We start from the raw sequence: 22,827 nt of genomic DNA, 5'->3' as shown, positions 1-22,827 counted from the left end.
CGAACAAGCCACGAATTCCACGATCGCAGATTTCAACACTTGTACAAGTTGCTGCTTCAATGTCTGAGCTACGGAGACGGGGAAAGAAAACCGGTTCGGCTGCGTCTGCAGCTGCAAGTGAAGAACCGAAAGTCCATAATCCGGTCGCTGTCAAAGCTGCAGATCCGGAACACAAGTACTACCTTGCACTCGCGTTGGTGACGGTTTTTGCAATTTACACTCGTTTCACCAAAATCTCCAACCCACCCATGGTGGTGTTCGACGAGGTTCATTTTGGAAAGTTTGCCTCGTATTACTTGGAAAGAACCTATTTCTTTGATTTGCATCCACCATTTGCCAAGTTGCTTATTGCTGCAGTCGGATGGATTGTTGGCTATGATGGTGCGTTCAAGTTTGAAAACATCGGTGACGACTACGTGAAAAACAACGTGCCATATATTGCCTATCGAGCATTTCTGGCCATCCAGGGAACATTGACCGTACCAGTGATGTTTCTAAGCTTGAAGACTGTGGGCTACTCGGTACCTGCGTGTACGTTTGCAGCCGTGTTGGTGTGTTTTGACAATGCTCACATCACCGATTCGAGACTCATTCTCTTAGATGCTACACTCAACTTGAGTGTTGCCGTGACAATTTTCTGCTACTTTAACTTTGTGACTTACAGAAAGGTTCCATTCACCAAGAAATGGTGGTCTTGGTTGACAGCCACAGGTGTTGCTCTCTCGTGCGTGATTTCAACCAAATATGTGGGTGTTTTGACTTATGTTACTATTGGGATTGGTGTGTTGTACGAATTGTGGATTTTGCTCGACTACCGCCGTGGATTGACCAATGTCAAACTCGCACAACATTTCTTTGCTCGGTTGTGGTGCTTGATTATTTTCCCCTTTATGATCTACTTGTTCTGGTTCTACGTTCACTTCTCCATCTTGACCAAGTCGGGACCAGGAGACAACTTTATGTCGTCGGAGTTCCAGGAAACTTTGATCGAGTCCCCGATGGCCCGCTTAGCCAAGCAGGTCAACTACTATGATGTGGTGTCGATCAAACACAAGGATACGGGCGCCCTTTTACATTCTCACTTGGCAGACTATCCTTTGAGGTACGAGGATGGACGGATTTCTTCCAACACTCAGCAGGTGACATGTGTGGTTGATGGTGAAGCTGCAATTGATATTAACAGTCAATGGGAAATCATTCCTACTACTGAAGTCAAAAAAGGCCAGGCGGTTTACACCAACGATGTCATTCGTTTGAAACATGTGGGTACCGGCGGATACTTGTTGACCCACGATGTGGCATCTCCTTTGAAGTCGACCAACGAAGAGTTCACCATTACTTATAATGATGAAAAGTACTCACAGGCTTATAACGAGTCTCTTTTCAGGCTTCGTCACTCGACAGCAAACAGCAAGAACAAGAGAAAGTTGGTGAAAACAAAAGCGGTTCCTTTGAAGGTTATTCATGTGGATACCGTCGTGGCCATGTGGACCCATGACGATGAAGTTTTGCCAGAATGGGGTTTCGGCCATCAGGAAGTGAGTGGAAACAAAAAGCTTCAAGATATGGATAACACATGGACTTTTGACGAGATTTTCAACATGCCTGAAGATGACAAGAGAAGAGAATACGTTCCCAAGAAACTTCGCAAAATTCCATTTTTGAAAAAATGGTGGGAGTTGCAAGGGTTAATGTTCTATCACAACAACCAATTGTCTTCGGAGCATCCTTTTGCATCGCAACCAGATGCCTGGCCCTTGGCTTTATCGGGAGTTTCTTTCTGGAACGATAACAACCAAAGAAAGCAAATCTTCTTCATTGGTAATGTCATTGGATTCTGGTTAGAAGTGGCCTTCCTTGCTATATACGTCGGGATCTTGTTGGCCGACCAATTGACTCGCCGTCGTGGCATTTACTTGTTACACGATAAAGCCAGATCCAGATTGTACAACTCTTTAGGGTTTCTTTTCGCTGGATGGGCCGCCCATTATTTGCCATTCTTTTTGATGAACAGACAAAAGTTCTTGCACCACTACCTCCCTGCACACTTGATAGCTGCATTGTTCTCTGGAGCTCTAGTAGAGTTCATTTGCTCCAGTAATAGAGTGGGGGCTCAACAAGCTGGTGTGGACAAAAAGAAGATCATTACTTTGGTGTCTATTTGCACCGTTGCCGTTGCTTGGTTTTTCTTCTATTTCCGCCCAATTACCTATGGTGATATTTCGTTGCCGGTGGAAGAGGTGAAGAAGAGAAACTGGTTGGATATAAAATTACACTACGCCAAATAGTTGAAGGAACAGATTAAAATTTCGCGACTATCAATTAAATCTCATTTTTCAATTTCGATCTAATGTTAGTTAAAGAATTCTTGACGGGCCTTCGTCGCCAAATCAATGAGAAACCCTTGAGGTTTGTGACTGGTAACCAGTCCGCAGACATGGATTCCGTTGTAAGTGCGTTATCTTTAGCTTTTTTTAAAGCTCAACAGGCACCCTCAGAACCCGTGGTTCCTATAATCAACATTACTAGAGAAGAGTTCAAGTTGAGAAAAGACATCAGCTTGTTGCTTGGCACCTACTCGATTGGCCAGGATCTTCTTTTCTTCATTGAAGACTTTGAAAGATTGAGTGAAAAGTCGGAAAAGGTACACTTGACACTAGTAGATCATTGCAATATTCAAGGCGATATATTTCACAAGTATGCCGACGAAAACAAACTACAAATCGATACAATTATCGATCACCATGAAGACGAAAACGTGGCTAAAGATGCTGACCCAAGAATTATCACAAAGAGTGGTTCGTGCTCTTCACTAGTATTCAACTACTTCTATACGAACCTCAAGGATAAGACAATCTTTGAGACCTCGGATGTGTGTGGACTTTTATTAGGACCACTTTTAATCGATACGAGTAATATGACACAGAAGGTGGAAATGGAGGATTCGGTTGCCTTTTCTAGATACATAATGCTCCTTCAAGACTCACATATTTCCACAAATATGACCCAACTTACACGGGCAGCCAGTGATGTTTCCACTGAGTCGTTGATGCTGACTTACTATGACACATTGAAAACCGCCAAAAAGGATTTGAGTGGTCTTTCTTTCTTTGACATATTGCGCAAAGATTACAAGCAATTCACCTTCAATGGTCTTCGTGTGGGATTTAGTTCTCTTGGAAAACTGTACCTGTGGATCTTCAACAAGTTCTCCGGTAATGATATTGAGGAGGCTTTGCTTCGAACAATAAATTACCACAAATTGGACATGTTAGTGATAACCACTTCATATACCAAAAAGACTAATAATGAGTACACCAGAGAATTCTCCTACTACTTCAAACTGGATGCACCAAGAGCTGGTGATTTGAAGGAGATTGGAACGTTGGCTCATCAAGCTTTGAGCTTAAATGATAAAATCTACGACTACGAAAGTTTTGCAAAGAAGTTACTGTCTGTCTCCAATTTATTTTTATTTAACCAAGGAAATGTTCAGGCATCTCGAAAACAGGTGGTACCTATCGTCAAGGACATATTGGAATCCAAGTTTTGAGTTCTTAGTTATAGCCACGAATATTTTGACGTTAGAGTCATGATAATATACATATAGACTTAAGCACTAGCCATGAAGCTTATAAATAAATTCTTACCGGCCACAGCTGCAGAACGATGTCCTAAAGGTAATTGCGAATTAATCTCTTGCAAACGAGTGATACAATCGTCAAGAACTACACCGGGTACCCTTATTTCCTCTGTAGGCATCTCGATTTCGGGGTGATCAACATCATATAGCAATTTCAATGCATTCTTAAAAACGCCCGTTTCAGTGGATATGTCCAATCCAATGTTCAACACCCAAATAAATAGCGATTTGGAATCAGATTTTATGACAAATGTTCGGCACGCCGACAGATTGATCTTATCAAGCACGCAATTATAGACATATAGGTATCGAGGAAACTGTTCCAGCACTGTATCATAGTTGAGTTTTAGGTTGTACTTGAACACCTTTTTGGAAGATTTGTCAAGAACACCAAGTTCAGCATCGCATGATGGACAGTAGACTTGGTCGGCCTCAACCTTCAAGCCACCAGCCTTGTCCACCAAAAAGTAGAATCCACCAATGATTACATCCATCTGTTTTGGCTTGAGTTCTTCGTACTGATTAGTTGTATGCTGGTGTTCTCCATGGTTGCCATGATCGTGAGGTTTGTGGCAGTGCCAGAAATCCATCATTTCTGACCAAAGTTCCGATGGCATGTCAAAAAAGCTACAATCTTTCGAGTTTATGATATTCTTGTCGCAATAGGCGCAACCAAAGTGAAAGATATTTTGCTTTTCGGCATTTTGTGGGGTCCGTCGAAGGTCAGAACAAGACCATTTTTGAACATTAGAATGATTGAAATCCATGAAAGACTGAGTGTGCTCGGATAACTTTGTACCAGGAAACGAGATCGATAGCCGAAGACACAGATCAATGTACTTTAAAGATGAAATAGTCATATCCGCAACATTGTGGTTCCCATCTATGGGTAATTTTATGCGAAGTGTGCTCCCTTCAGTGGATATTGCTAGGTCATTCTTGTCGATTCTGATTCCTTTGATGTCCTTGACGTCGCCAGAGAAGTCCAGTATCACCGTGAGTGAGTTTAGTCGAGGTAGAAGCTCGGTGTAGTACATAAGGTTAAAACGCGATAAAGAGATGAGCCGCGAAACAATGCGAATAATCGGTTGAGATAATGGGACCCGAATTTTTTTTCGCTAAAATTCCTTAGGCGGCTCCTTTCGTTTTAGCTTTCTGACTTTGATGGGATCAATTGTATGACCGTTCAACAGCGACAGCGATTGAGATTGTCGAGATGCCAAGAATGTCTCGGGACTGGGGTGCGCTGGAAGGGTATCTTCGATTGGGTATGGAAGGTCCTGAGGAGTCAGAAAGGATCGTTTGTTTGTGAGTGGGTTGATGATTCGGTCAGTTGTGGATTTTTCAGCCTTGGAGGTCAGATGTGAGCGCAGCCGAGAGCCCATGAGAGGTAGTTCGTCAGCCACATTAGTGAGACTTGAAACGGATCCAACTTTCCTGATGGTTCGAGGCAGGTCTTTGTGAGGTTTGGAAAGAAACTCCATCGAGTCGTCAACAGAGTCGAATGTGTCGTCCTGACCTATGTCGAGGTAATCCAATTTGGGACTGGAGCTACCATTGTCGTTCTTTCGGCGAGTGAAGAAGTCAAGGTCTAAATTGTAGGTTTTTGACGACAGTCTGGGAACTGACTTGGAGGAACTGACGGGGAACATAGTTGCGGGCACTTGCGGGGGCAGGAGCTGGAATGATTTTGGGGAGAATGTTTGCGAATGGCTGCGATCATGATGATGCATCGCAGGTTGGGGATCAACATATGTCCGCACATAATTTAGCCACAGCATTGTCGTGCTGGTCAAGTTGTGATAGCGCTGGAGGAGCATTTTGTCGGAATCAATGTAGCAGATTTGGTCGAGGCAGAACGATAAAAACGAAGTTCCAGCCCGAGTGTAGGCACTATGGAACCGGGCGTATGACGTCAAAAAACCCAAATCTGATGCAAATAAAGCGCTCGAAGGAAGCAGTCTGGCCATTGGCTCGACATACAAACTCTCAAATTGCACAAACGTGTTTGTTCGGAAAAATCGACACAAGAATGGTTGCAATAACACTCGTGGTACTACCAAGCATCCATGGTAATAAAAGAGCCACATTTTAACTCCAGAAAACAAAATAGACGTAAAATCAGAGCTCAATGGAAACCCTGCGAGAGAAGCAATGGAAACAATGGTCTGCATCTGTCCAATAAACCAGTAACATAACCAATAATGTAGCAAGAAAATGGCTCTTTGGCTTGTTCGAACAGGATCTGAAATATCAGATATGGTCTTTAGGGTGAGGAGAAGTGGAAACACGAAATAGAGCAACGAGCTCGCTAGCGCCAATGCCGAAGTAATCATGGACTTGAGTTGAGCAGTTGGTGGCTTGATGAGATCCAAGTAATCGGCGCGCGCGGCGCGGAACAAAAACAAAAATTCGGCCAGGATAAATAGAGCATAACTTATTGAAATTTATAGAAGGTTTTGTTTTGCTACGACTTTTGACTATTTTGTACAAAAGCACTATCAGAGCACAACTAGCACAGAAACAGGTGGACTTGTTACAAGAATAAGTTTAGGTTATATTTGATTGATTTGAAATTCTACCAACGCGTTGAATTTCTGAAATATAGTTCCCCCCAAAAAAAAGTCACCAAAATGTCTGACGACGTACTCGGGCTCGACCAGCCCATTAAGCTCACCAAGCGTACTAAAATCTCCAAAATTGATCTCGATGGGCTCATGGATAAACAGAAAGGACTTCCTTTTATCATCTCTTCCTATAGGAAACCACTTCGAGTTATCGAACGAAACGATCAGCGTCTTGCTGCCAAGCTTGAAAAGAAAGACCTCACATCTTCACAGCGCAGACGCTTGAAATACGACAATGAATTTCAGAACCTACAGGCGATCCTTCAATTCTACCAACTTTGGTGCCATGGTCTTCTCCCAAAGGCAAAGTTCAGAGACTGCATTTATTTGCTTAGATCCTTTGGAGCAAGGGACACGTCTCTCAAGAGGTACAGAAAGACACTAATTGAGGCGGAAATCAACAAGAAAAAGGAAGAGTTGGGTTTAGCCGTTCCGTCTGAGCAACCTCTGACTACTCAAGAGTACTCGAAATCAGAGCAAAGGGTGAACGAGCCAGATGACTTCTTTAGTGAAGATGAATTCTACGCCGATCCTCAGGACGAGAACCTCTTCGTACGCCCGGAAGTGCCTCATCTTGAGGATATCCCCAATGAGTCGTACGATGCAGAGATGGAGCTTTTGCGAGAAATGGATTCATGATACCTATGTGTCGATGTAGATCCGGCGTAACAACATTGCTCCGTTATACGCGGCATCGATTACACCTGCGCTGAAGTCATAACTCGGATCTTGGCTGAACAAGGCAATCAAATACGCTCCGGAGCGCAGCTGAACACTAATGGGCTCCTCGTTTTGGTTTGAAGGACACTTTGATAAGCGAGTTTTTTGCTTGTGAAATGGCATGATGATCCCGCTGTTATACGTGGTGTGGCCTCGCAAATTCTTGTAAAACATTCCGACTTGAGAATAAGAAGCCCTTTCAATCATGGTGCTGTCAAAAGTAGCTGTTTGAGATCCTCCATAACTTCCCATCAACCTCGTCATGACATCCTTAGTGCCAGGTTTTCTTGCGAGCATGTCACGATATCTATATGAGTCGGCATCTACTTTACCCAGATATGGAAAGTAAGTGCTGCTTATACTGTAGAGTTCGGTGATTCGAAGCTCCAAAACAACCACCATGTCTAACTTGTGGCTGATCAACAAGGTTTTGGTCAAAACAGTAGCAGCAGTTCGGAGACTTGCCGCGTTGGCTAGCTTTCTCCAGAGAATCCTGTTCATTTCTTCATCTTTGCTCGCTGAATCCAACCTTTGAAAGCGCAACTTCTGATTTTGGGCGTATGAACTGCCAGAGCCATCTTTTTCGTAAACCAGCATTTCCGAACCTCGGCTGGTAGCTCGTCCGAATCTTCTTTGCAATTCTTTCAATTCATCTGCCGTGTCGATAGCAGTCATTGATACGTCGTAGGGTGACAACAAGAACTGTATCAATTCAGAAGAATGCTTCTGTAACTCTCTTGTAAGCCTGGTATCAAATGAGGATTTGGGAAAGGGATCAAATATAGCCAAGACCCCAACAGCAATATCATTGCAAATAAGAGGAACACCGCAGTAAAACCTGATCCTAGGTGGACCCGTGACAAAAGGATTGTTTCTCGTTCTCCAATCTTTGGTGGTGTCCAAAAGAACAAAATAATCTTTGGACAAAATAGCATGTCCGTCAATTGACACCGTACGAGGGACATGATCAAGGCCGAAGGAAGATTCAAACTTCACTACTTGTTTGTTCGTCTCCATGAGGGATATAGAAACGCCTGATACGGCGAACGATTTACGTAACAATTTTATCACATCTTTGAACACCTTTTGCGCATTCCAGTGGGGAAGTGCTTGCAATTCCTTAACAAGTTTATTTGTTCCCGAGTCTCCGTAAGGTCGAGGCGCCGGCATGAAACCAACATCCTCCAAGCAGCTCGGGGCTGGAATCTGTGACAAATTCAAAGACCCTGAGAGATACTTGTCGATAAAGTGAGCTCGAGATTCGCGAAGCTCACTAAGAATACGGTCTTCCAGCAGGGCCCATAGAACAGGTCTAGTGCTACGGTGGATACTCTTTCGCTTAGCAGTCATCAATAGAAATATTTAAATTTGTGAACACAAATAGTGGACCACAAACTGATTCTATTCGGTCTTATATACGTGGTGCACAAATAGGTATGCATGAAATCCTACTTCTTGTCTGCATCCTCCATGGGCACATCTTCTTCTTTCTTCTCATCTATACGGCCCAACTCTTCTGAAGCTCCTTCCCCAGACTCGGCCTTCGCCTTCTCTGCTGCTTCTCTTTCTTGACGCAACTTCTCTTCTTCCAAAGAAAGACGTAAAGCCAATGCCAAATCTGGATCCATGTTTGGATCAATCATGTCACCACCAGCAAAGCCATCCATGCCATTATCACCGCCAGCACCACCGTCGTAGCCTCCTTCCACTAGAATGGGTGACGTGGCGATCACTTCGTAAAGCAAACGAGGACCAGGCAGTACCGTTACAAGATGAGAATTGTCGTGGTTGTTGATGACAGAGTTGAACTTTTCCAATTTGGCGGTGTTAACTGCTTCTTCACCAAAGTTGATTACGTCGATTGCAATGTTATTCTTCTTCATCTTCTTGGCGAGTTTCTCGAGATCTTTCTCAGACTCCTCTATAGGGCTGCCCACAAACACGATAATACGTTGATTCTGTACTTTGTTCTGACGATGTTTTAAAGCAAGCGCCGCAACCTGAATACCACTAGAAAAATGCGGCGTGCCACTGATCTTGGTATCGTGAGCTCCTGACAATATCTTACCGAAATCTGTGGTGAGAGTCGACAATACCTGTGGTCCCGCACCTCCGTATGCCAATAAACCTACAGTATTTTCTGGGTTTGAGTTCACTTTGTTCTGGAAGATAAACTCGGTCGCGGTGAGCTGGGCATCATACCTGGTGGTCATGAAGTCTCCATTTCTCATATATTCCGAGTTATCGATGGCGATCATGGTGGCTTCGAGCACCATTTTTATACACTTTGGGGAATCCCTGGGGGTTTATTTGGTATGGGAGGTTCAATTGGAAGGTAAGAAATTATTGGATGTATCGTTTCACCACCTGAAAATTGCAAATGAGGTAGCTAGTTATCTACGTAGTTTTCATTAACTGAGAGGTGGTGTTCGCGTTGCCACAGAGAAGTCGTGCGCAACCCACTAAATAGCACCACCAACTTAAAGTTTTAGTGGTGAGCGGATCATTAGATGTTTACACAGCAAGAAAAACAGATTGTTATTGCTCGATTTCGTGCTCTTGCAGAACAACGTATATCGCTGTTGCAGCATGAATCAGAAAAAATTGCTCAGACCTGTGAGCGACGCATATTACGTAGACTAAATACCGTAAGTGTAACTCTCCGCGACGTCAAACTCAAAGATGTTTTAGAGGTCGAACGTAAACATACTCCAACGATCAAGGGCCTATTGGGAGACATCAGGGTCGAGAAGAAGCGGACGATGAGAAAGTGAGAGATTAGAACAATGAGATCAAGTTGAAGATATAAATTTACGAATAACGATAACAGGTTAATAAATACATTCATATTTATGCGTCTTCGGGTATATCATCGTGGAAATACTTACCCTCGGTAGTTTCCTTGATAACACCGGTTCTAATACAGAAGTCACCGAAAGGCTCGTTTTCATTCCTTTCAAGACTCCATTTTTTGAACAATGGTTTCAAAATGTCCAAGATCTCATCCTCCTTGATGGAGTATCTGTAGATCTTGTTCAATCTCTGTCCATGATGTCCTCCTCCCAACATCAAGTTGTAGGCACCGTAAGCTTTTCCAACAAGAGCGACTTCAGCAACCCAAGGTCTAGCACATCCGTTAGGACATCCAGTCATTCTCATAACAACGGAATCGTGACGAAGACCATATTCTTCCAATGCTTCTTCCAATTTGCTGATAAGCTCAGGTAAGTATCTCTCGGACTCTGCCATGGCCAATCCACAGGTTGGGAATGCAACACAGGCAGCAGACGACAATCTCAAGCCTGAGAAGTCGGTGTTGTCTAATTTGTACTTGGCCAATAAAGATTTCACCGTTTCCAAATCCTGGTCTTCGATCTTGGAGAGAAGCATGTGTTGGTTTCCTGTCAATCTGAACTCTCCAGATTTTCCATCACTCAAGTATTCGGCTATCTTACGCAAACCAGTCTTCTGGGGGTGGTCTGGAGTATCTTCGATTCTTCCGTTTTCGATGAAAGCAGTGAAATGATTCAATCCGGTTTCATCCTTGGTCCATCCGAAATAATCAATGTTCAGCTTGATCTCAAATGGTCTGGCTTCCTCAAACTTGTGTCCAAGAAGCTCCTCAACCTTTCCACGGAACACATCCACGCCCATGTCGTCAATGGTGTATTTCAATCTGGCATGCTTTCTGTTTGTTCTATCACCGTTGTCTCTCTGTACCAACATGATCTTCTCGCAGGCTATGTGAACTTCTTCCTTCGACACATATCCTAACATAGAACCGGTTCTAGGGTAAGTCTTCTTGTTGTTGTGAGTCGATCCCATACCACCACCAGCTAACACGTTGAATCCAACAACCACATTACCTTCCAAAATCGCAATCAAACCAATGTCATGAGCATAGACATCGACATCGTTGTAAGGTGGAACGGTGATGACAACCTTGAATTTTCTGGGCAAATAGGTTGGACCGTACAATGGTTCTACATCCACCAAAGCATTTCCAGAAACCAAAGTCTTTTTCTTTTTGGGTCCTTTTTCTCTCTTTTCCCAAGCAGCACTATCGCCTGGTTTATCTCCTTCATCTTCTCCCTCAAGCCAGATCTCATGGTATGCTGTGGTCTGGGGTAACAAGTGATCAGAAATAAGGGCACCAACCTCTGAGATTTGAGAGTGGACCTTGGCATTGTGGGGAATAGCAGAAACCATCACATTTCTGTTAACATCACCACAAGCAGCCAAAGTGTCCAACAACGCAGAGTTCATGCCACGAATGGCAGGCTTCAAGTTATGCTTCACTATACCATGCAATTGGAAGGTGGCTCTTGTAGTCAATTTTAAGGTTCCGTTACCTCTCTCATCGGCCAAATCGTCCAACTTGATGTACTGTTGAGGAGTAGCCGAGCCTCCTGGTAATCTAAGACGAACCATAAAGGCATAAGCAGGTTCTTTACCTTGAGCTTTCCTCTCGTCTCTGATGTCCCTATCGTCTTGCATGTAAATACCGTGGAACTTGGTCAACTGCTGGTCAACTGCACTGATGGCTCCAGTAGATTGATCTTGCAAACCCTCGGCGATGGTTCCACGAAGGAAGTTCGATCCGATCTTCATGTCTTCGTTGGTTAAGGGCTTTGGTTCTTCAACTCCCTCCACATTGTCAACTCCTAAAGCCTTCCACAACTTTTGCTCCCATTCTTTGAAACCAGTATTGTAGCCATCAGCGTCCTGGTCATCTCCTAAGCCAAGTTCAACAAGCTCTACACCGCCATAGAAAACCAACTTGGCATGCAAGTCTTTGGCAGGCTTGTTGTAGTAGTGCTTGTCTTCCTTTCTGGGCCAATATTCGGAATCTCCCAACCCGAAAACGGAGAACTTGATACCAGATAAATCGATATCATTGGCACCTTTTAAGGCATCCCAGAACATCTTACCGTTGGTGGGGAATTCACCCTGTCCGGAGGTAGAAGTAATGAACACAATATTGGTCTCGACAGGCAAGTCTTCGATCGACAAGTCGTCCATAGCCAACACAATGGACTTCAATCCTCTGCCAATGGCTTGTCTGTTAATCTTCTTTGCAACGCTCTCGGCATTACCACCATCAGACGCAAAAGCAACGGTTAATGGAGGACCCAGCAAGCCATGAAGAAGCTTGGCAAACGACTCGTCAGCAACCTTTTCTTGGTGTTTGCGAGACTCCGTGTTAGCATTGGATGTCAAGTTTCTTGACAAAAGAGGATCCTTGGCAGTCAATAAACTTAAACGATTCTCACGATCCAAGAATTCTCTCAATTGGTTTCTCAAGTTGGACGAGTCCAATTTGAACGCTTCTTTCTTGTCTTCGGGATCGTACCTGTACAATGGCCAATATCCAGTGTCAACTGCCTTCTTGGTTTCTTGCAAAATGGTCAAGGTGTCATCTGCCTCACTGTTGTACGGCAAGTAAGCCAACACAATAGAAGGACCGTTAAACTTTTCAGCCTCAATGAACGCTTGGATAACTTGGGTATAAGAGGAGTAAATGGCAACGGAAGCAACATAACAGCCACCATAGTTCATGGCGTATAAACCAACGTCCTTCTTTCTGAAACCATTGAGTGTTTTACCTTGGCTCTTCTCTTGGTATGGTTCCGAGTCAATGACCAACATGTTGATATTCTTACCTGAACTTATCAAGTTGTGCACACCAGATGAACCGAGATCGTAGGACCACGAGTCCGAGCCAATCAACCAGTTGGATTTGAGAGAAAGATACTCTTTGTTTTCCAAAATCTTGGCTGCGTAATCTGAACTGTCTGACTCGAGCAATGGAATTATCTCTGATGCCAAAGCAGCGGTGTTTGATGAACCATCACGTTGTGCAATCAACCACTTGGATAACAAGTCGACTAACTTATTGTTGTCCAACGACTTGAAGCTGTTCCTACGCACAGCAGATTGTATGAGTTCTGTAAGAGCAGCTAACTTTTCCTGGGTCGAAATAAATAACCCGAATCCAAACTCAGGGTTCAGCTGTCCGATGTCCTTAGCATTGAATTCATTCAAGACGTTCATGTTCGAGTCGTTTACTTGTTGCAAGACCTTCAAGTATGCCTGTTCCAATTGAATAGCGTCCTTAACAGATTTCGAGTGTTCTTCTGAACGCTGCTTGGAAGACTTGGTGGTCAATTCTGTGTTGAGCTTGCCAAATGCCAATCCTTGGACAGGGCTCGATGATTGGACATTTTTGATCAAGTTGTCTACTGCCTGGTCGTATTTATCACTTGTGAGGTAGCCCAAGGTGGCGGTGACGATCTTTGTGAAGTTTTTGATTGGCTGAAACTTGGAGTACTCCTGGAAAAAGTCAAGAAGCAAAGGAGAATATGACGAAGACGTAGTTGACTGGATGACCACAGATAACGTCTCGACTGAAGAGGGAACCGTTGAGAGCAACTGCTGCAAGTCAAATGGCTTGTAGATCTTGATCGATATTATCAATGCATTGTTTTTGGTAGCGGCAGATATGAGTTCGTCATTGAGCTGTCCCAAGAAGAGAATGGCATCTTTTGGCTTGGAAACCTTGTTGGCGGCCTCAAATGGCTTCACGTCACAAGCTGCGGCAATCTCCAACACATCGGACGAGTCCAAGTTTACAAAAATATCGTCGTTCGTCAACTTGACCGACTCGTTGGTCTTGTACTGCGAAGGTGCAAAGAAATGGAACACTGTTTTGTTGAGTTTTGAAGCCAAATTGTAGGCAGTTTTGGAGAACAGAAGACTCTCAGCAGCGTTCTGCGACACCAACACTGGGAACTCCAAATCACGGAGTGCCGTGACAAGAGAAAAGTCAAAGTTAGCAATCTCCACATGGACCACGATTTTGGAGGAAGAGAAGACTGATGACGAAAAAAATGGGAGATTTTTGAAAAGCGTCACGCCATCCGTAGTTACCGTGGTAAGCTCTTCCTCGTCACCTTCGGACGAAACCGAATCTGCAACCGCTGCAAATGGGTCATTAGCAGAAATCAAAAAGTTGGCTTTTGGAAAATATTTGGAAAAAGCAGAAGGAACCGACTTTGCAGGTTGGGTCACAAACACCGGTCCCCATACCTTGTTCACAACGTGAGATATAGCATCCGTCTGCGACGTCATTATATCAAGCGTTGAGATACTGCAAAAAAATGGTTGTGAAAGCCAGATATAATAAACCCTAAATGGAGAGCCTGCAGGACCAGGTTGAATCATCTCACGTGCCGACCCATAATCTATGCGGCCGGCGCTTGATTGGCAGCTGCCACGTGCGTATGCAGGTCGGCACAAATGGTTGCAAATGCAATTGAGTGAGCATGGCTCAATGTGATGTGATGTAGCGAGAAAATGGCGAAATCGTAATTTCATAAGAAATGGCGAAAATCGTAAATCCATGAGAATACAATGATAAATAGTTTATTATAGGTCTATGTTAGCGTTGTTCCATGATAACAATCACACACCAGATGCTGGCGAATGCAACCACTGCAAATCCCAGCCATAGAATCACAGTGTGTGACGTTAGAGGGTAGTATCGCTGGAGGTTGAGATTAATGCTAATCATGCCGAATATTAATGATACAAACAACCCCAAGAGCAATACGAGAACAACCAAAAGGTTTTTCGACATGAGTAATTTGGAGTCTTCGTCCTGGGCTCCAAGTAGACTGTAGATAATTCCGAGTTCCACTCCGGATACGAATAATGATATGAAAAAAAGGGAGAAGTAAAAATATGACAACGTGTGATCAAAATCCTCCTCGAAGATTCGACGCAAGTTCCGCTGACCCACAGACATGTCGTTGTCGTGGGTGGAGCCATAATTGCGCTCGAGGTCGTCACTAAGAATTTCGTATTCTCTGCGTCCTTTATTGGACGAAAAAGTGAGCTTGGACAACGCTCTCTTTTTGAATCGAAGCATGCGGAGAATAAAGTCGCCGATTATCGACTCGTCGTTATTCCGATGTATGTGCAACTTCAAGTAATGCAGGTAATTATTGTCCTCTTCCTCATTGGTGCTGTCTTCATCAGAAACGAGCTCTTCCAACAGTCCATGACGTCCCAGATAATCATGGGTGAATATCGACAAATCGTCCTTGGTGGTTGCCATACTTAGCATCGAATCGTTTTTCTTGAGCGCTGGTGGTTGAGGGTGCAAATCGGAAAATGACTTTAATGAGTTTTGATGATGCAACACTTGAAGTGAATTGTTCTTTAATAGTCTGTTCTCTGCATTTCGCTGGTTCTTGAAATTCTCCACCTGCTCGTAATTCTTGAGAAGGTTCAAATTGAGCAAATTGGAATATTCACTGTTGATGTGATGGTGGTCGAGGGCCATGTTGAAGTAGCAAGAAAGCATATAGTGATAGAATGACAAGTTTTTCACTAAAGTCAAGGAGTTATTGTTCGTGAGTAAGTCTTGAATCTTAACCGGAAGCTTTCTCAACAAACTTGACGAATAACTCCGACCTATAGTACCGTCTTCAATTGGAGTACGCAAATCGTTGACAAAAGTCGACAAATTCGAGTCATTGGAATGAACCATAAGGTGAGCGTAGGGGAAGATGTCAAACACCGCTTCGTCAACAACTTCTCCCAAGATGTTAATGCTTCTAGCATCGGTAGTTGTTTGAATTTTTTTGTCCAAAGTAATGTAATAATCGTCCTGGTACGTTTTACCCTCAAACAAAGAAGGGGTTGATTCGTCATGGCTATGTGTTTGTGTGAGTACGATGTCCTTCCGCATCCAGTACCGGTGTCTTTGAAAGTCCACCCTGCATTTCGGGGTATGTTTCTGCTTTATTATTGTTTCAATCGTGAGCTTTGTGAGCAAGCTCAGAGTGGTGTGGTGGAAATATCCCTTCAATTTATCAGTTTTTGAGTTTAAATAGTCCAAAAGGTATTGTACAACGTCGTTCGGAAGCACGCAGTAAGCGTACTTGCGAAGCCCGCCTGTGTGGGCTACGACGGTGGAAACGTCTTGCGAATGGTCAGATATGATATAGGAAGGATCTTCGTCCATTCGATCGGAATTTTGAAGGAACAAAACAGACATGTAGGCAATTTCCTGGTTGACATCGACGACATCAAGCCCCAAATTGACGTTCAAGTTCAATAACGTTTCGTTAACCGAGTTTGTTTCGTCGGGAATGATGCAATCAATGTGAAAGTTCTTTTTAACACAGGTTAACAAATCGAATTCTGTGCCAGCACTAGAAAATTTTTGTTGAACATGCAAAGGAGAAGGGTTGGTAGCAGCCAATTTATTCATGGACGCAACAATCAGCGATGTCGGGCTGTAAGACTTGGACTTCAAATCGTCACATAACCGGCTCCGGTGTTCTTTGATCAAGCGTATGAGCTCTGCAAGCTTGAGTGTAAGCGACGAGAGATCGACGTTGAAAAATGAGTGTTCGTTGGTGTACAAATAGTCCTTGAGGTTATCGACAAAAGCTTGAGCTTTCTTCTTATTTTGGGCGTACTTCTGGTACTTTTTAAAGATCTTTCGGCATGCAATTTTCTGCATGAGGATGAATTTCGAGAGGTCTTGGGTTGTTCCCGACAACTCGTAACACTGGTACAAAATTTCGTCCACCTTGATTTGGTCCTCCACGAGACTGCGGCGACGAGCCGACCGAATATCGGAATTGGAAGCAGTATCCAAGGTTCCATCTTCCGATACTGATCCACGGGGCAATATCAGAGAGAATGCCATCTCCTGGAATGCCAAACGCCGAGAAAGCTCGCCATATTTGGTGATTGCAAACAAGGAAACCCGGTCGAAATCTTCCACGAAAGCACGATTTAAATGTCGTAAGTTCCGTTTAAGGGGCGGAAACCCTTCGGTATTGGCATGGGAGTCTGTGAGCTTGCGGATCTCTCCTTTGAGGTGGTTATAGTCTAGGTTATGTATACGCCATTGAGGGATTGATAGGTCATCAAAGTTGTGACCAAACTTCATCCTTCTACCAAGCGGTATAACAGCACACGATTAGTCGAAGTATCGATGAGATTCAACAATATGGGAGTCACAAACTGATAACAAGTAGATTATTGGCGCTGCGCAGAAAAACCTCGACTGAAATTACTGAGATGGTTATCAATGAAATAAAAATTAGCGATATAAGAGGACACAAAAAATGAGCCTGCATAAATAGGCGCTGTGCCGGCCACCTGTGAATGGTAAAACCGTTAAGGAAACAAACGCCCGAAGTAGTGCTGATCTGCAACGCACGATATTTCTCGACCCGAAACAAGCAGCTGCTCACACGAACGATTGCAATATTGGGTGTGCACACAAACACCACGTGTGGTGATCCCCCAATTTCGGCGCAGCTGATGCATATCAATGCAGGTGAGGAATGCACGAACCGCTTATTGGTAACAATGCACACGATATTACAAGTGGTGGCTGGGTGGTAGAAAATTAGGTTATGCGGGAAAAAAACGCGGACGCCAAGACTGGGGTTTTGAGACAAACAATATGTGCCAATTTCAGTTATCGAATAAGTTTCGCGAGAATTTGAGGACAGCCGTGCCGAGGTGCTGCATGCACTGATTGGGGGATTGATGCAGGACGTGCATGAAGAGAAAAAAAATCTCATCGCCTGCAGTAGTGAACATAATTTTCGCTCGTATTCGCTGTGCTCGCCGAATTTAGGCTGGACGAGGACCAATGGAACGGTGGCTGATTTTCAAGCTTTTTAGGTGTAGGTAAGTCGAAGCGAGTCTGTAGCATGTGTAATTGAGGTGCAGAAATTCAACCAAACTCATACAATTTTTATTTATAGCAATTTTCGTCTATTGTTAAAATTTCAACCGAGCGCATACGTCAAGTTTGTTCGGCTTTAACAAACACCGGGATAATGCCGCCTGTGCCTACCGCAAAAGACCGATGCCCTAACACCAAAAGCTGAGCGCGAATTGTGCCTGAGTGGCTGGTGAGACTGAGAACCGGATCTGAAGTGGAGGTGAAAATTTGCTGAAATGCCCGGTTAACTCGTACGGCGTGCTCGCCAACCGACTCTCGGTAATCCGGCTTGTAGTAAACGTCTTCCTCGGAGAACCCCGGCTCAATCACAAAACCTCGTGTTTCGTATTTTTCGGCGATTTCCGACCGAGTCGATCTCTTGTCGCATGTATGAACTCCGGTGGTTTCTCTAAGATTTTCCATAATTAGTGGATGCAGCGTCTTTGGATCACTTATAGACTCCCAGGTGTAGATCAAAGTGTCCACAGACCGCCGGAGCGGCGAAACAAAAAATCTTGTGGGAATTGGACATCCATTTGCAACCTCTTTTTTCCACTGCTCACAGTTGTCTCGTGCCTGCTGGATGCCCAATTCCGTCAATTCTGGATCGGGTCCCCATACCATGTCTCCGTTGCCGTTCAATTTGGACCAATGGGAATTCCAAGCGTCGTCGCCGTACATATCGTGGGCGACGTTGTGGAAACCCTGACCATGGCGAGCCAAGAATAAGATTTTGTAGGTTGTTTTTTCGTCACTAGCACTGTTTAGGGCGTGTAGTTTCTGGAGTGTCTCTTCCCATGATCCCACAACGCCAAAATGCTGGGTTAAATAGTCGAAATCCTGGTCGTTTGTCTCATTCAGCGACTGGCAAAATTGACCCGGAACAATGGAACATTTCAACGTTTGCTTCTCTTTCAGGATCAATTGGTGGTACTCGGCAGCATCCTGGGGCACCGTTTGAGCGGCGAGAACGTCCAAGTTGTCGGGATGGGACATGGTGAACGTGGGAATGTGATGTGGGGTGCAGGAAACTGCGAAGACGAAAGCCACAACCGACCATTAAAAGTTACGGAAACCACAGAGCAAAAGAAACAGAAAGCCATGAAACAGAAAGCTAAGGGCAGAAATAAGAATGGGATTGAACTTAGAACTCAAATTCAAAACCATTCGTCAAACCACATTTCGAGAACTGAAAAGCAGTGGCTGCAATTCGCAACCATATTCGGCAACATTGGCGAAATGATATTCTGTATGGGAAACCTTTCCAGGATGATCTTGAGGAATGTGCAATTGTAGTTGAATTACCTCAACTTATACGAAAGAAGTGATTTCACATTTTGGAGGTACCTAGAATAATTAAGCACCTTCAGTGATTTATCTTCAAGATATAATGCACAGCATAAATGTATGAAACTTTTGTTATTGCGGGATGACTCTCTTGAAAAATTCTTCGTTGATAAATTACTCGGAAGAACTTATCAATTCGCAACCATTATAACTCAAATTAACGCACCCCACAAATGAAGGCTGTAATGGCATTCATTTCACGATTTCCACGTTATCCCAATCACATAAGTCTCTCTTTCAAACAATAAAGCTTGAACCACAAAATCTTGAACCCAATTCTTTGAAACCAAAAAGCTTGAAACCACTAAAACTCGCAATAGTCTCAAAGTCAATCCCAATCAGATTCACTAAAAATCAAAAATATGTTCATGTACTTTCACATATGCTCACATCTTTCTATGTATATTTGTCATGTAGGCTCAGATTAGGCCCAGGTTAGGTTCATGTAACTAAATCTGCTCCCCTACTGACTCCGCTTCCATTTTGTCTCTCGCAGCTTTGTCCCATAAGTTTTTCCTGCACACTGCCTGGCGGTGACTTTCAACAACCACCGCATCCTCCCTCAGCAACATGGACAACTTCAACGATGATCTCTACCCATTAGCATTGCTAATGGATGAGCTAAAGCACGACGATGTGGCGAACCGTGTTCAAGCAATGCGAAAAGTAGATACCATTGCCATGGCATTGGGTCCTGAAAGAACCGTAAACGAGCTTCTCCCGTTTCTTCACGACGTTGCCCAGGATGACGAAGAGGAAGTTTTCGCTGAACTTGGTACAAAATTGGGGTCTTTCGTGCCCTTGGTGGGCGGCCACCAGCATTGTGAGCCAGTGATACAAATTTTGTTGATTTTGGTGTCGATGGAAGAACCAATAGTTCGTGACAAGGCGATCGTTTCACTCAATTTGATTGCTGATGAACTCAACGACGAAGAACTCCATGGAATCTTCTTGCCCATGGTATCAACATTGAGTCTGGGAAATTGGTTTCTGAAAAAAGTCGCTGCTTGTGGTCTTTTCAAGTCAATCATTCGTAGGGTCAACGAGGAAACCCGCCATGAATTGCTCCAAACATACTTAAAATTACTCACAGATGACAGTCCTATGGTGCGCCGTGCTGCCGCTTCCAATTTACCCGCCATCATTGAAAAATTGGACGGTGCTCTTCCCGCAGATTGGGACGTTATTCTGGCCATGTTCCACCATTTGGTACTGGACGATCAAGACTCGGTCAAGTTCTTATCGGTGGATGTTCTCGTGGCCATATTGGCCCGTTTCAGAGAACTGGGTGACGATAGCCACAACTCTCAGTTCTTGGCTTCTGTTCTTGCCCTTATAGGTGATGCTTCCTGGCGGGTACGTTACACCGCAGCTGACAGATTTGGAAAACTTGCAACCAACTTTGGTGATGCTGAACTCGCCAAGCTTGTTGATCCATTCGTGTCTTTAATGAAGGACAATGAGGGTGAAGTTCGTAAGGCGATTGCTCGTCAGTTACCTGACTTTTGCGAATACCTCGCTAATATTCCAGATGGACGCTCTATCATAGTGGAAAAAATCGTTCCCGTTGTTGCGGAGTTGGCAGAAGACCCTCATGAGGCTGTCAGAGCAGCAGCGGCATCAAAAGTCACTGGGTTGGCCCCCATACTCGGAAAAGAAGCCACCATCGAACAACTTTTACCAATTTTTTTGGTCATGTTGAAAGACGAGTTTCCTGAAGTACGTCTCAATGTCATATCCAGTCTCTCGGTGGTCAATTCTACCATCGGAGTCAGTCTCTTGTCCACTCACCTTCTTCCTGCCATAACTGAATTGGCCCAAGATTCCAAATGGCGTGTTCGTTTGGCAATTATTGAGTACATTCCCAAGCTCGCCGACCAGTTGGGAGTGTCATTTTTCAATTCGGAACTCCTTTCCTTGTGTATGCTGTGGCTCTGGGACCCAGTGTTTGCTATTCGTGATGCCGCCGTCAACAACTTGAAAGAACTCATAGTCATTTTTGGTTCGGAATGGGCCAATAGGGAGATTATCTCGCGGTTGTTGCACTCTCCCGAATCGTCACAAGATGATCAAGATCAAATTGATTACTCAAACTTTGTTATTCGTTTGACATGCTTGTTCACTGCCACCAAAATTATTCCAGTAGTTGACTTTGATATTGTGGTGTCGTCTATTTTACCATTTGTGAACCATTTGGTGAACGATTCCGTGCCCAACATCCGATTCAATGTGGCCAAATTGTACTTGGTTTTGGCTGAAACTTTTGCAAACAGTGGTCAACCCAATGCTTCTTCCATTGTATCGAACGACATTCTTCCCAAGTTGGAAAAATTGCAAAGTGATGAAGACGTCGATGTGCGTTTCTATGCCAGTCGCAGTATCCAGGGCATTGAGAACCTTGCCTTGAAGGCAAATTGATGTATAATGATATGTAGAGTGTGTATGTACTAGGAGATGATATACTATTTCTTCTGTTGCTTTTTCTTCTCCAACTTGTCAAAGTCAAAGTCGAACGATGCTCCGCACCCACACTCGGTGGACGTGTAGGGCGACTCAACCACCTTGAATGAGCTTCCTATCAACTCCTTTGTATAGTCGATTTTCGACTCTTGAAGAATTTCGAGCGAGGACTCATCGATAGCCAAATTTGCAACACCATCGTCAGTCTGTCGCTGGAAAACCAACATTTCCGGATTTTCAGCTACGGCGTCGTCTATAGTAGTCAAATTTAAATTGTATTGGAATCCGTGACATCCTCCACTTTCAACAAGTATGCGTAAAGCTGTTCTTGGATTCTTGTCTTCTTTTGCAATTTGACACAACTTTTTCGATGCTCTCTCCGTAAGCGCTATTTCAAGGTCTGTCTTGCCATGTGTAAGCTTGGTCACGTTGAAATCAGACACAGGTTGATCTTTGCTGGGGAATGAAAATGAGGAAGGTTTTAATGATCTTGTCAGGGTCAGATTGGCACGAAATGATAGTGGTGGTATCCTCTGGCGTAGGAGACACCGTGAGCAGAAGGAAACTTGGAAAATTTGTCGTTTAGCTACATTTGCAAACATGGTGTTTGATACAGAAGAGAGAGATTGGTCAGGAAAGTGTTACTAATGGACACCGGTGCACCCGCACTATGTCCTGTACCCCAGTTGATTTAGTCCAGGTTCGCTCTGTAATGTGTATTTTATATCAACGGTAATTGTCGTTGCCAATCCTCCAGGATGGCAAGAGATCGAGGTAGGCATATTGCTCTTTGTCTCCAAGAAGACCAAAGGCGATGTGGCGCCAGTGCCAAAAGACACCGACAACAGCAATGTAACAGCCAATGACAATGGCCCAGTAAACCAATCTCCAAATCAAGTTTCTTGATTTGCGCAAAGGCTCTGTGAACAGTTCAAACTCGTAGCAGAAAACAAGCATTGCAAAGTACAATGCGGGAACATAGTGATGCACGTAGGTAACTCTTCCCATAATCACAAATGGTGCAAAATGAAGACCCCATCCTAACATGGGGTAGATTCCTCCCATAACAAATTGTCTTAACTGAAGTTTTCTAGTCCGTGGGAAGTCTTCAATTTGTCTTTGCCAACGTATCAAGTAGTAAAGAACAACAAAGAAGAATGCCAACACTCCGACTGTAGAGGGCCAAGTTGTAGCGGGAGATCCAATCATGTAGTATTTGGGCTTGTCTGGTCCCCATCCACACATACGGATACCGGCGTGGAGAGTGGGCC

The 22,827-nt window shown here is 44.0% G+C and overlaps 14 protein-coding genes across 14 annotated transcripts; 5 read left to right on the top strand and 9 right to left on the bottom strand. All coding sequences in view use genetic code 12, as the record gives it.

Moving 5' to 3' along the window:
• Positions 1 to 59: 59 nt before the first annotated feature.
• PMT4 (dolichyl-phosphate-mannose-protein mannosyltransferase) lies at positions 60 to 2,288 on the top strand (the record flags this gene model as incomplete). The annotated part of the gene is made up of 1 exon (XM_001485612.1): positions 60 to 2,288. The coding sequence occupies one exon, from the start codon at positions 60 to 62 to the stop codon at positions 2,286 to 2,288; it is 2,229 nt and encodes a 742-aa protein (XP_001485662.2).
• Positions 2,289 to 2,350: 62 nt separating this feature from the next.
• Positions 2,351 to 3,553, top strand: PGUG_01332 (exopolyphosphatase; the record flags this gene model as incomplete). Its single annotated transcript, XM_001485611.1, has 1 exon — positions 2,351 to 3,553. One exon carries the CDS (start codon positions 2,351 to 2,353, stop codon positions 3,551 to 3,553), a length of 1,203 nt encoding a protein of 400 aa, XP_001485661.2.
• A 59-nt stretch (positions 3,554 to 3,612) lies between these two features.
• PGUG_01331 (putative polyadenylation protein) lies at positions 3,613 to 4,680 on the bottom strand (the record flags this gene model as incomplete). Its single annotated transcript, XM_001485610.1, has 1 exon — positions 3,613 to 4,680. The coding sequence occupies one exon, from the start codon at positions 4,678 to 4,680 to the stop codon at positions 3,613 to 3,615; it is 1,068 nt and encodes a 355-aa protein (XP_001485660.2).
• Positions 4,681 to 4,761: 81 nt separating this feature from the next.
• PGUG_01330 (uncharacterized protein) lies at positions 4,762 to 5,979 on the bottom strand (the record flags this gene model as incomplete). Its single annotated transcript, XM_001485609.1, has 1 exon — positions 4,762 to 5,979. The coding sequence occupies one exon, from the start codon at positions 5,977 to 5,979 to the stop codon at positions 4,762 to 4,764; it is 1,218 nt and encodes a 405-aa protein (XP_001485659.2).
• A 297-nt stretch (positions 5,980 to 6,276) lies between these two features.
• On the top strand, positions 6,277 to 6,909 carry CSM3 (Csm3p; the record flags this gene model as incomplete). Its single annotated transcript, XM_001485608.1, has 1 exon — positions 6,277 to 6,909. One exon carries the CDS (start codon positions 6,277 to 6,279, stop codon positions 6,907 to 6,909), a length of 633 nt encoding a protein of 210 aa, XP_001485658.2.
• A 3-nt stretch (positions 6,910 to 6,912) lies between these two features.
• On the bottom strand, positions 6,913 to 8,340 carry PGUG_01328 (uncharacterized protein; the record flags this gene model as incomplete). Its single annotated transcript, XM_001485607.1, has 1 exon — positions 6,913 to 8,340. One exon carries the CDS (start codon positions 8,338 to 8,340, stop codon positions 6,913 to 6,915), a length of 1,428 nt encoding a protein of 475 aa, XP_001485657.2.
• Positions 8,341 to 8,438: 98 nt separating this feature from the next.
• Positions 8,439 to 9,266, bottom strand: RPN10 (proteasome regulatory particle base subunit; the record flags this gene model as incomplete). The annotated part of the gene is made up of 1 exon (XM_001485606.1): positions 8,439 to 9,266. The coding sequence occupies one exon, from the start codon at positions 9,264 to 9,266 to the stop codon at positions 8,439 to 8,441; it is 828 nt and encodes a 275-aa protein (XP_001485656.2).
• Positions 9,267 to 9,500: 234 nt separating this feature from the next.
• Positions 9,501 to 9,764, top strand: PGUG_01326 (uncharacterized protein; the record flags this gene model as incomplete). Its single annotated transcript, XM_001485605.1, has 1 exon — positions 9,501 to 9,764. The coding sequence occupies one exon, from the start codon at positions 9,501 to 9,503 to the stop codon at positions 9,762 to 9,764; it is 264 nt and encodes an 87-aa protein (XP_001485655.2).
• Positions 9,765 to 9,840: 76 nt separating this feature from the next.
• Positions 9,841 to 14,394, bottom strand: ECM17 (sulfite reductase (NADPH) subunit beta; the record flags this gene model as incomplete). The annotated part of the gene is made up of 1 exon (XM_001485604.1): positions 9,841 to 14,394. The coding sequence occupies one exon, from the start codon at positions 14,392 to 14,394 to the stop codon at positions 9,841 to 9,843; it is 4,554 nt and encodes a 1,517-aa protein (XP_001485654.2).
• A 37-nt stretch (positions 14,395 to 14,431) lies between these two features.
• On the bottom strand, positions 14,432 to 16,960 carry PGUG_01324 (uncharacterized protein; the record flags this gene model as incomplete). Its single annotated transcript, XM_001485603.1, has 1 exon — positions 14,432 to 16,960. The coding sequence occupies one exon, from the start codon at positions 16,958 to 16,960 to the stop codon at positions 14,432 to 14,434; it is 2,529 nt and encodes an 842-aa protein (XP_001485653.2).
• A 67-nt stretch (positions 16,961 to 17,027) lies between these two features.
• On the bottom strand, positions 17,028 to 17,603 carry PGUG_01323 (uncharacterized protein; the record flags this gene model as incomplete). The annotated part of the gene is made up of 1 exon (XM_001485602.1): positions 17,028 to 17,603. The coding sequence occupies one exon, from the start codon at positions 17,601 to 17,603 to the stop codon at positions 17,028 to 17,030; it is 576 nt and encodes a 191-aa protein (XP_001485652.2).
• Positions 17,604 to 17,830: 227 nt separating this feature from the next.
• Positions 17,831 to 18,745, bottom strand: PGUG_01322 (putative phosphomutase; the record flags this gene model as incomplete). The annotated part of the gene is made up of 1 exon (XM_001485601.1): positions 17,831 to 18,745. The coding sequence occupies one exon, from the start codon at positions 18,743 to 18,745 to the stop codon at positions 17,831 to 17,833; it is 915 nt and encodes a 304-aa protein (XP_001485651.2).
• Positions 18,746 to 19,666: 921 nt separating this feature from the next.
• TPD3 (protein phosphatase 2A structural subunit) lies at positions 19,667 to 21,514 on the top strand (the record flags this gene model as incomplete). Its single annotated transcript, XM_001485600.1, has 1 exon — positions 19,667 to 21,514. The coding sequence occupies one exon, from the start codon at positions 19,667 to 19,669 to the stop codon at positions 21,512 to 21,514; it is 1,848 nt and encodes a 615-aa protein (XP_001485650.2).
• A 44-nt stretch (positions 21,515 to 21,558) lies between these two features.
• ISA2 (Isa2p) lies at positions 21,559 to 22,158 on the bottom strand (the record flags this gene model as incomplete). Its single annotated transcript, XM_001485599.1, has 1 exon — positions 21,559 to 22,158. One exon carries the CDS (start codon positions 22,156 to 22,158, stop codon positions 21,559 to 21,561), a length of 600 nt encoding a protein of 199 aa, XP_001485649.2.
• Between the last annotated feature and the right edge of the window lie 669 nt (positions 22,159 to 22,827).

This window comes from Meyerozyma guilliermondii, genomic scaffold (genome assembly GCF_000149425.1).
Source record: "Meyerozyma guilliermondii ATCC 6260 scaffold_2 genomic scaffold, whole genome shotgun sequence".
In the NCBI taxonomy this organism is placed as follows: Eukaryota; Fungi; Ascomycota; class Pichiomycetes; order Serinales; family Debaryomycetaceae; genus Meyerozyma; species Meyerozyma guilliermondii.
The sequence above is the reverse complement of the archived record's forward strand: the minus strand, read 5'-3'. Positions and strand labels throughout refer to the sequence as shown.